At 35.8% G+C, this 12,162-nt stretch overlaps 1 protein-coding gene across 1 annotated transcript in view; it reads right to left on the bottom strand.

Moving 5' to 3' along the window:
• Positions 1-5,111: 5,111 nt before the first annotated feature.
• The window catches only part of KHDRBS2 (KH RNA binding domain containing, signal transduction associated 2), a gene marked incomplete at both ends in the record, with an annotated part of 457,143 nt that continues 450,092 nt past the window's right edge, over positions 5,112-12,162 (bottom strand). Inside the window, one exon of the mRNA XM_084256497.1 lies at positions 5,112-5,209. Coding sequence (XP_084112623.1) covers positions 5,112-5,209 — 98 coding nt within the window. The remainder of the gene's footprint in view (positions 5,210-12,162) is intronic.

The raw sequence follows: 12,162 nt of genomic DNA, 5'->3' as shown, positions 1-12,162 counted from the left end.
ATGGGGGCAGAGCTGATTTTCTCAAATTTTCAGATTGTATCTGCTGTTTCATCTGCATCCTGGTTAGTGGGGTACAGGCCGATGCTGCTATACCCTTCCCTTCCTCCCTGCAGAGGTGATTGGTTTATGGACTTCTCAGCTATACCTGCACCATGCGTGTCAGCACAGAGAACACACCTATAGGACTGCACCTGGAACATGCTGGTGCAGGGGGATTCTGGGAAGTTTGTGCTTCCCTGGACTCCATCTGAGAAAATTTCTCTTCTGTATTCAAAACCAACTGAGGCTTTGATTGGATTTTTTATTGATGTACAGATCACACACCTTATGCCACACTACTATCTTAGCAATTGTTGATTCTTGAGCTTTCCTCTCAACCTTATCTTGAAGCTGCATGGAGACAAGTGGATTGGAGTGTGTGTGTATGTATGTATATATGTAGTTATGGGAGTCATTTGAATCCGTTAACAGAAATTTTATGTCCAAAGTTCCTCTTTCATAAACCTTCTCTCATAAACCATTTTTTTTGATCTTTTAAAAAACAAAAAGCTTTTTAAGAACACTTGAACTTTTCACACTCAACAAATAAACTCACAGACATCATCTCACACTTCTGAGATTGGCCGATATCAAAAAGACCAGAAGCAACAGTGTGTTAGAGGAAAAGGAACCCTCATACACTGCTGGTGGGAATGCAGAGTGGTTGAGCCCCTAAAGAGAACGGTATAGAGGTTTCTCAAAACATTAAATACAGATCTACCATATAATCCAGCAATTCCATCCCCGAGTATGTACCCAAATGATGTAAAAACACTAGCTTAAATGTATATATGCACTGGTAAGTTTACTGCAACACTGTTTGCAATAGGCAATTTATGGAAACAACCTAAATTCCCAAGGACAGAGATGTGGAATACATACACAATGGACTACTACTCAGCTATAAGAAAAGATGAACTCTTGCCATTGCAACACCATGCATGGAATTGGAAGAGACAATGCTAAGTGGAGTCTCAGGAGGAGAAAAAGCAAATATCAGATGGTTTCATTTATATGTGGAATATAGAGAAACAATACAAAGGGCCAGACAAAACCAAACCAATAACAAAACTTAGAGTGTGACTGTAGAATTGAAACGACGAGACAGGGAGGGTAGAGGGAAAAAGAAAGAGGTGGCACAATGGACTGTGGTGGAGGACTGTGGGTGCCTTGGAGGTGGGTGTGGTGTGGTGTCCTGCCATTTGAAAAGATGTTATCCTATGCCTCGCAATCATATGAAGTGTTGTAAACCCATGTTACCTAAATAAGTTTTATTTTTTCAAATGTAAAAAAATAAATACAGAAAACTTAAACTCAACAGTCAAGATTTTTTGTTTCTCTTGTTCAGCACTGGTGTTTCTGCTGTGACACCCTGCCCAGAGTTAATTCATTCAAAGATAAGGTCTAGAAAGTGAGATAACTACAGGTTTCTAAAACAACAATAACACCAACAATAAAAATATTACAATGGACACAGGCACATAATGATTAAATATATTGAAGTAGTAACAAACTATGACTGGTTCTCTTTCATTGCTTTAAAAAGATCAAGCCTATTGTTTGTAAAGGATCAGAGGAGAATGAACATTGGATATCTGAATTAGAGATTCTTTCTCCCCTTGGTTTTTAGAAAAGCAAAATTTTTAAGAGTCAGATCAGATATGAAATGTTACTGATAAGTAAAATTTCACAATTGCATTCTCTGTAACTTTTGATCTTTGTATCTGCAGTTTAACAAAGGAACTTGATTAGTTGACACATACGCGGTATTAGTTATTTTAACAATTTGAATTTCAGGAAAATTATCTCCGATGAAGAGATAGATTGACCGAATGTAAGATCTGCCTTGATTCCTTGAAATAGTCTGATTAGGAAATAGCTCCCATTCTTTAACTTCTAACTGATAGTAACTGCCTCTTTTCTTCCCCATAATATCCAAATTACTTAACTTCCGACAACCATGACCTGACTTGCCCTAGCTCTCCGGCTTTTGCTTTTTTCTGTTGCCTTCATGTATCTGGGTCTCAGAGCCCTCTGGCCTGCTGCCTTCAACATTGGAAATTTTCACAGTCCGTGAACTGGCATGGCCCACTCCCTTCACCAGTGGTGCTCCTTGCTTCCCCTCACTGACCAGGCTCCTGCTTTCATTTCCCAGGTCCCTTAGTTCTCTATACCCTGGTCAAAAGGAACCTCCAGGCTCTCTTAGATCTCTTCTTTGGCACTTCTTTAAGACTCAACTAACTCTCTTGTGGATATTTTTGCAATAAAAAGAGGACCAGACCCAGAGAGGAAGACATGGGTTTTACCTATTTCAAACATGGCAGCAAGGTCACTTCAAATCAGAGTGTTAGTTCAATTCTGTGGGCTTCATCGCCGCCCTTGCACTGCTTTCAGTCTGAGATTTAGTGGCTATAGTTTTCAACCCCTGTGTACAGAAGTCAAACCTCAACTATGCTCGTATTGAAAAAATATTTGTTGAATCAAATAGAATGTCAGGTGAGAAACCGGAAGTTTATCGATAAATCCAAAGGGGAAAATAATGGTAAGGCCTAGTTATTTTATTTGACTAAATAAATGGTAGTGATAATAAATGACATTTCATTGGCAAGGGGAAGGTGAGGAGTTGTTATGGGTTCCCTTTCCTGTCTTCTATCTCAGTCAACAGCTGTGATTTTCTTCTCATATCTTCAGAGTAAAGGCTTTAATACTGTTTCTTTGTACAATTAAGAGATAATATACAAGGTAGTTCACAGCAAAGAAAAGGACTAAAGGTTAACTACTCATTCACATTTCATTTGACAAGCTTCTGAGTAAGCTCAGGAAGCCATGGCAGGTAAATACCAAGTCAGATCACTTTATTTCAAAGAAGATAAAATGAATTCAGTTCCTGGACAACAATCTAAACCTTTTTCAGTATTTCAGCGAGTGATATTTGGTGTTTTAGTTCACTGCTATAGCTTCATGGTGCTACAGATTATCTATCTATTTCAGAGAAGATAAAACATAAGCTTACCTCTATCCTTCTTAGCCCATCACATCTGCTATTCAATTATGTGCTCTTTGCTTGTGGGTACCTGAAATAGTGAGAAAGAATAAAACAAGAAATTTAATATGACTCAACAGCATTTTGTCAAAGGCAAATATTTGCAATATTAATTGATGACAGACACACACTTCATAAAACTATTAGCATGCAACTCCAGCTGCAAAAACTGAACAGCAATATGCCTAGCTGGTTAGCAGCAAAAAAGTAAACCAATCACATCGACAAAAGCCACCATAAACAAAAAAACTGTATTTAAAAGATGAACGGTTTTGGCATTCATCCCTACCATCAAGTCTTTCACTTTCTTTTTTTCCATCAAAATTTAGCTTACGTTTGATGTTAGCAAGAGTTGCATTACTATTATTGTTAATTTTAGTTCTGTTTATTACCTTGAGGGTTATATCTTGTAAAATAATTTTGATGCCTCTAGTTAATGTTAATTAGTTGTTTTAATAACCTATAGACCTATTTGTTATGTTTTTGTAGGTTTACTTTTTTAACTATCAGGAACTTAATAACTGAGAATATTTAACATTACTGTTGCATAGGCAAAATTACAGAGTTACTATTAGTGTTACCTGTTTAACGTTTAGTCATCCTTTGAGTCCTGCGACATATTTCCTTAATAATCATCAGCCATCAAGTCTGATAGTCTCAAAAGAAATATCAGCCCTCTAAACTGCCTTCAAGGGCGGTGATATTTAGCACTGAAAATTACAAATAAAGTTTTTGAGGTTGAATAGCAACAACTGGCCAGTGACACTGATGATTTGTTTGTCAAAACAAATTGTTATAAACTACGCAAATGAAGTCCACACACTCCTTTGAGTGAAAACAAAGTGAATCTACGCAATGCTTACATGTTGGATGGGATATTTAATGTGCGGGGAAACTCAAAGGTTGAAGAACTAGGCATTTAGACAGTGGTAAGTGGTAATCTTACCTCTTTATACTCCATTACTCTTTCTCACGAGAGACATGCTAATGCAAACAAGTCAATCAGAATTTGTGTTTAGCAAGATAAAGCTTAGAGGATAGTTTAAAATCCATTTATTATTCTAAATCCATTTTTTTCCATTAACATGTTATACATTAGTGTTTACTAACCATGATTCATGTAACAGTTTAGTTTGTTAACTTTTAAATTATTTAACAACCATAAGTTATTAATACATTTTTAAGTATTACACAAATATCTTAAAACAGGCTTGGGTTCATTTTTGTAATTTTTAAATAGAAAACATTTTAGGCATGTCTTGAAGAAGAAATAAAGCAGGCATTTAAAGCTAGAAAACAAGTAATTCCAAATTTAGTTTTTACAAAAGTTTTCAGCTTTATTGACAAATTATGGCAAACATATTTGACAAATTGTGGTTTCCTATTTAGAGAAGCTTACACATGGAACTTTATGTGTGTTTTTTTTTTCTTTTTTAACAAATACAGGTTAAAACACTGAACAAATTCAGTTAGCTACATACATACAGTAGCTGCTTGTTTTCAACCCCATTAAAACAGCATTTAAAATTAAATTTACAAACTTAATATCGAACATCTTCATCTAACTAACAGATATTAAAAGACAGATTAAAACATCTTATCTACAACTTTATTATCAACTAGTTCAAAAATCATATTACAGTGTTTAGCAACCCTAAACAAAGGTTTTGCTATTTGATTGAGACTCAAAATCTGTTAACAGATTCATGCTCTTTCTTAAAAAAAAAAAAAAGAAGAAAAAAAAAAGATTACACACAACAATGAAAAACAACCAAGAGAGTTTCATCCTACTGAAGGGTTTATAGACAATGCTCGCCAACGTCTTTTTTAGTCCGTTTTGTAAAATAATACTAATGTCAATGTCACGCCAACAGCATAGAGGGAAATACAAGAAATATATGGGAGTAATCATGAGCAGTTATCCCTAGAATAGAAAAAAAAAAGGACTATTACTTGTCTTGTTGCTGTTTATGTGGAGACCACAGGCTATCAATTGTCTTTGAGGTGAGGTCACAGGTGAGGAGGACCTTCAATATCTACCATAGGGGTGCTCCCTGTATCCCCCTCTGGCTGACCTTGGCGGCGGTGCCTTCAGGCTGGAGCGGGTCGTGGCCCATTCTTCTTGTGCTACGAACAAAAGAAAGACGGTAACATGTATGTGGCTTCAGTTATCAAAACAGTCCTTTAAGATGCAATAGCTGACAGAGGGAAAGAAATTACAAATTCTCAACACTGATGACCAAAATCTTACTACCTTTTCCACACCATCAGATCATTAAAAAATGAAGGATAGATTTTGAAGTACAACCACTTGGAACTAAACTTGCAGGATATTTTTCAAAGAAGAGTAAGTTAAATTCCTTGGATAAGGACTGTGTAACAAAATAGAAAGAGGAGTGTCAGTGGAAATCACTCCTCATTTAATCTTGCATATAGACTTCTATAAGGAATTGGATATAGAAAATCAACCAGTGGTTCTTTGCCCTTGATTAACTTGAGAATTATTTGGGAATCATAAGATGAAAGGAAAGGAAACTAAAAATAACTAAAGCCTGTTATCTTTCTCCCAAACCAAATGGCTAGAAAAGTACAGCGCAGGACCTACATGTTTTTTCAAATGGTCCCCTAGATGAGAGGTCCAGGGTTGAGCTCTATTGTGCTAAAATGTCTTAGGCAAAGTTAGTGAGAGATAAGCAGGTATGAAGTAGAGTGAAGCTTAAGCAGCAGTATTAGTAAAGAAAAAAAAAATCAGATCAGTTTTACCAAGTAAACAACTTGGAAAATAAAGATTTATTAGTACACTAGGAAAACTCCTCATTTACCTGTACATCAGATTTCCAGTAACCTCAATGTTTTGGAACCTAGCCAAAAAATAAGACACAGGCTATCAAACTTTTGAGCACTGTGACAAACAGCTTTTGTATACTCTGTCTCCACAAGAGGAGTGCAGTTCTTCAAAGGCTCAGGGATGAATTCTGGATTTATGGTGACTTTTTATGTGACTCCAGAAAGTAGGTTATCTGGGTCAGATCATTTCAATCAGAATTCAATTCTTTAGTGAAGCGTAGATTTCACCCATGGGATATCGTGAAAGGAAGCATAGGCATATGAAAAAAAGTTACCAGAGAGTGACACATTAACATTGACAGCTGATCCTAAAAGTGGTGGTAATGGACATATCAAGTGGAAAATCACTATAGACTGAAGCCAACTGATGTAGGGCATACACCCCTGGATATTTTAAGTGTCGCTAAGAATAACTTTGTAGAGTAGTTCAGAAAAATTAAGGAAAAATAATGAGAAAAATTTAGATTGCACTTATTACACTATAAGATGAAGGACAATGGTTTACAAAGTGGAAAAATTATCAAAAGACTATCAACATAGGAAAAGATAACATTTAAAAGATAATAAATTGGTTTCTAAAGGGACCCTTCATCAGGACATCTTTATTACAAATGATACCTAATGACAAATACAATGATATCTTTCTCTGTTTAAAGTACATGCTTATGTTTATTTCAACATGTTACAGGACAAAAGACAGAAGTGAGACCCTAAATAAACATGAGGAATGTTGTCTTTGCTCAGAAGGAGATCTACCTTGACTAGGGGTTGGCAAATTGCCATCTGTGAAAGAAAATTGGCCAGCTGCCTGGATTTGTAAATAAAGTTTTACTGGAACACTGGTGTGCCTAGTTGTTAACATATTGTTTACAGCTCCTTCACCCTAAAGTCAGAGATGAGAAATTGTGACAGAGACCATACTGCCTGAAAAGCCTAAAATATTTATATCTCTGGGCTTTTACAGAAAAGACTTACAGACCCCTGCTCTAGATCCTGTTGCTCTCTTTTTTTTGGGGGGTGGGAAATTGTGGATGTTCGTCTTTCTGATGTGATTTTTTGAATAGAAATTTACCCCTAAGCCAGCAGAATTTCTCAACATTATGGAAAAATAATTTTGTGTATGTATTTTATTGAAATGAAACAACACTTTCTTTGATGTACTAGAAGGGAAAATGGATTTTGCTTGCAAGCAGAAAGTCCCTTCTTGGGTGTATGGAATATGGATTCACACTTTATTTGTGAGCAATCAAGATATGTCAATGTCTTTGTGCTCTGGTTGTAAAATTTATACAATTTAACTATTGTTTTTGACAATTTTTACTGCCTTTGTTCTAGAGTGTTAGAAATGCATGGTTGCAGTCTATCAAGTTTAGTAACAGAAAGGATATAGGTTTTAAGTTATTCCAGGGAATAACTTTGATATCATATAATGTGTCATTGTACATAATATGGTTAGTCAATCCCTTCATCTCTCACCAGAAACCTGTATTTCTTTACTGTAAGTATCAGAGATAGAAGTGATTCTTAGGAATCCAAAAGGATTCTAACTTGAGTCCACCATGGAACCAAAGGAAGTGACAAATCATTATATTAGATAATAAGATTTACCTGAAATTATAAAAGCCTAGAAACATATTTAGAATTTATTGGTATTCTTGGGATTCTAGTCAACAAAGAGGATTTAAAATATTTTAAGGCTTCATAGATATTTTGGAATCCTGGCCAGTTGTTTCTGTTTCCATGATGTGGCCTAAGATGTCATTCAAAAAAATCATCACAGACAACAAAATTTAGAGATAATCTGTCCTTTGGAAAATGAGAAAGGAAGTTAGATGCTTTAAATATCAAGATCGTTGTCATATGAGAAGCACTAGCTAAACTATGCGTGTAAATCAAGCAAATAAGTAACAAATGACTCCTTTGGGAGGGTGTAAAATAACTTATCTACAGATTAAAACTACTGGGATGGTTTACAGAATTAGAGATCTGGAAATAGAAAGTGGGGAGATGAGAAACAGCTTAAATGACTTGATTTAATTCCTACCATCTCTGCTTCCCAATTCAGATTTGAATATATTATATAATACATGAAATAAATGGAAATGGGGCAAACAAAGCATTCATTAAATCATTTTTTTCCTTTAAATAAATAAATGGTATTACTAGATAAAAAGAAACTTTTAAATCAATTATGCAAATTAACTAAAACAAAGCTCCTATTCAGAAAAACATTGTTAGCAATTAGGTTGTAGTATTCTATATATTTAAAATTGATCAATGCTTTTTTTTTTAAGTACACCTCTAGTTTTTTATTAACTCAGACTGAATTTTTTACTCAGTTGAATCAAGTTTTACAGAACACCTTAGAGTCTGTCTCCATTACATGCTAATAGGCATCACTGAGGAGCATTTTGCTTTGATAAAGGGGTATAAATTACCCATGTAACTCTTCTTGTGCAGTAAATGTTACTCTAGTTACTTCAAAAACTTTTGCATCTCAAATAATCTGCTCTCAGCAGAATCAAGCCTATTAAGTGAAGTGCATTTCTCCATTTGTTCTCATTCCTGCCTTGGGACCATGTATTTTGGGAAGCATTCAGAAAGAAAAATCTGGATGATTTTTAAAAATTGCAAAACTGTGTTCTCTGGATATTCCAGGGATTCTATAAATATTGAGGCCTTGGAGGTAAAAAAAACAAAGCAAGGGGCCAATTTAGGAAAAGTCAGTGTTATTTAACTCTTCAAAAAATAATCTTTTAGTGTATATCACCTTCAGAGTAAATTAATTTTATAGATCAGTTCAGAATAGATATAGGTTATTCATACTTTGATAGACCTAATAGCTACACATCTGAGATCTGAAAAAGAATCTAAAAAGAGAAAAGGAAGGGAGGGAAGGAAGAAAGAAGGAAGGAAAGAACAACAGAAAAGGACAGCTCATGTTATTTTTGGCACGCTGTAAACCAATATGCAAAAAACCACAAGTAAAGTAGGAAAGCTAAATTAATCTCTATGATTACAAGTCACTAGTGTCTGGTTTGCCAATCACATAAAGAACATTTCAACACAGTGGATTGAAAATCATCCTGACTCTGAGTCAGTTTGTTGCTCTCAGGTCGGTTTTTGATCGCTCTGTGGAATCGAGTCTATTTAAAAATGGCTTTCACATACATACTTACATGATTTTTTTCCTTTTTTTTTTGGAAGGGGGGGCTACTTATTTCCAAACAGGATATTACATGTGATGCTTTGCTGTTGGTGAATCTTATTATAACAATAACATCTACTGTCTATATTTAACTTTAAAATACCCTATTATTTTTAAAAAAATGAGGATACTAGCAACAATTCTCAGGGTCAACACAGTGATAGGCACTATCTCTCTCTCTCTCTAGCAAATAATCATTCATTTTTCTGCAAGGTAGGGGTGAATGCTGCCTTTCTTCTAAAGATGAGAAAACTATAGCTCAGAAAGTATTGTTACTGGGATGATGCAGAAATTTTTATCTCTGTTTTATCATCTTTTCAGAACTCTGCTCACAGGAAAGAAGTTCCTAACTACCACTCTCTCTCTCTCTCTCTCTCTCTCTTTCTCTCTCTCTCTCTCTCTCTGTTATTTATTTATTTATTTATTTATTTATGTTTACTTAGAAAACAGGACTTAATTTATTTTACTCTCCTTGGATTATATAATAATTGGTGATTCTGACAACAAACATTTAATTAACTAAATGAGTGAGATTCAGCTTTAATTTTGTTAACAAGAATGTGAACTGCTTAAATTGAATTTGTTAAGGTACAAAACTAGGTGTTTATTCATCCAAAGTAAAAGCATGGTTGTATGTTCTGCTCTGAGCATTCTGAAATATTAATGGATTTTTGGAACTAGCTATTAGGTCTATCAAGTGGCTCAAACCTTGCAGAGATTATTGTTTTAAGATGCAGAGAGTAGGGCCTCCCTGGTGGCGTAAGGGGTTAAGATGCAGCCTATGAAGCTATCTGCAGCCACTGTAGCATGAGTTCCATCAATGCAGAGGCAGACCTCTCCTGCCTTGCCTGCTGCTCCCCTCAGCAGTGTATTTCAGTCAGTCTGCCTGTTCTGTTCCCCACTCTGTCTCTGGTGAATCCTCTTTCTTACCCCCCACACCTCTGGCCTGTACCCCAGCTCTTGTATGCATAAATAAATAGATCTTTAAAAAAAAGATAGAGAGTAAAACAAAATAGTTCTAAAGGAGAAATACAGATGACCAGCATCTGTTTTCAGAGATGAACATCAGGCATGTTTGAAGAGGTAATTTTCAGTTTACCCTCATCATGCGTTCAGGAAATTCAGTTTCTAAGAAGCATTTACATTTTTTATCACTGTTTCAAATGTTTTAATTAGATATTCCCTATTAGAAAAAAGTAACACTTGGCCTGACCCATTTGGAGAATTAGTGAGTAACGGACCCTTCTATCAGCTCTCTATTCTCTGCTCTACAATATCATGACGCACTTGGCAGACACTCAGTAATTTTTTACTGAACAAATTATATTTAAATAGTCTATATCTTCATTTTGTACCATAAAAGAAGGCCTGGGTTTCCCACAGATGAATACCTTTATTTCAAATGGGAATACCAGGGCAATGTTGAGCCCTGTATTTGAATTTTGGTTCTGTCCTCTTTCTTTTTTCTTTTTTTTTTTTATAGAGGCATGCTTTATTTATTTGTTTGCTGGTTTTGTTTGTTTGTTTTGTTTATACATGCACTGGGTACAGTCAGAAGCACGGGAGGGTGAGAGAATTCACCAGAGCCAGAGCGGGGAGCAGAGCAGGCAGAAGGACCGAAGTACACTGCTGAGGGGAGCAGCGGGCGGCAGGAGAGGTCTGCACGCCATGTGGGACCCTCCTCTGGTGGCCGGGGAGCAGCCGGGGATCGAACCGGCGCCACAGAGGCCGCGCGCAGTTTCGCAACCCAGCGCTCAACCGCTGCGCCACCGGGGAGGCCCTCTGTCCTCTTTCTTGTTGAAAGTTCCCTCTGTCAAATCCCTTCTTAAATGCTGCTCAATCTAACAATGCAATGACCAAGCTTTGTCTTTTCTTTCTTAATGAGGATTTTAACCCATCCATTTCTATTCATAGCTGAGCTTATTCCACTGCAAAAACGTTATCATCTTCCCATTTTCTTTTTGTAGCCTAAGGATGGGAACCCTTTCATAACATGTTTTCCTGACCATTTTCCATTTTTAGAGTTATCTTTATTTAACACCCTCAATTTAATTCATGTATATACCTAATTTCCAAGTCAGAGTGTGGTTTCACAATTTCATCTTCTGTACTTAAGCTAAAGTAGTTTGAATGACTTTATTTTTGATTTTGAGCTCCAAACGGGTAAATAAAGAGACCAACAATTTTGTGGCTACCCTAAGAATCTGTATTTCCATATGAGCATGAAAATGTTTCTGCAGATTTATATTTAGTATTTTGTATTTAAAAAAACAGATCCATTTTCTCCCAAATAATTCCAAGAAACATCCCAAGTACCAATAGTTTAGCTTTCATGGTGAATGATTTTAATAAGCATTCATGTTCCCAAGTGAGGACATAAAGACTTGGAATGTTAGGAAGAATCCCTGCTACTCACATAGGTTGTGCTTAGTGTTGTTTTGAAATTGTCTGCTCTATCTTAGCCCCTAACTTTACACATTTTACACATTATCATATCTAATGCTGACTTAAATCTTTTCATTTCTAATTACTACCCATTAATGACTGAGATAGTTATATACATAGATAAAATATTTCATTGTATTCTTGACTCTGCTGTTCTATATCTTGCAGCTATAAAATAATATAAACAGGTACCTGATATTTTTAAATAGTATATCTCTATCTTCTTACTTTGGAGTTAAGATCTTATTAAATAAAAAGGAGACGGTGGAAAATGGATTTCCAAAATAAAAGGTACATGGGAAAAAAATAGTGAGTGATAGTTGGACACAATATAGAAGCTTGTCTGACTTGATTAAAAAAATACTTTTATTATAGTCAAAATCCTGAATCACTCAAAAGCCTGAAGCATTCAGGGCCTCCCCTGGTGGCGCAGCAGTTGAGCACTGGGTTGTGAGGCTGCCCACAGTCTCTGCAGCGCCAGTTTGATCCCCGGCCACTGGTGAGGGTCCCACAAAAAAAAAAAAAAAAAAAAGCCTGGAGCATTCAGGCAGAGGCATCTCTTTTTGAGGTTACATAAGGG

Source organism: Talpa europaea (genome assembly GCF_964194135.1).
Source record: "Talpa europaea genome assembly, chromosome: 2".
Lineage (NCBI taxonomy): Eukaryota > Metazoa > Chordata > Mammalia > Eulipotyphla > Talpidae > Talpa > Talpa europaea.
Note: the sequence above shows the minus strand (reverse complement) of the source record. Positions and strands in the feature narration are given on the sequence as shown.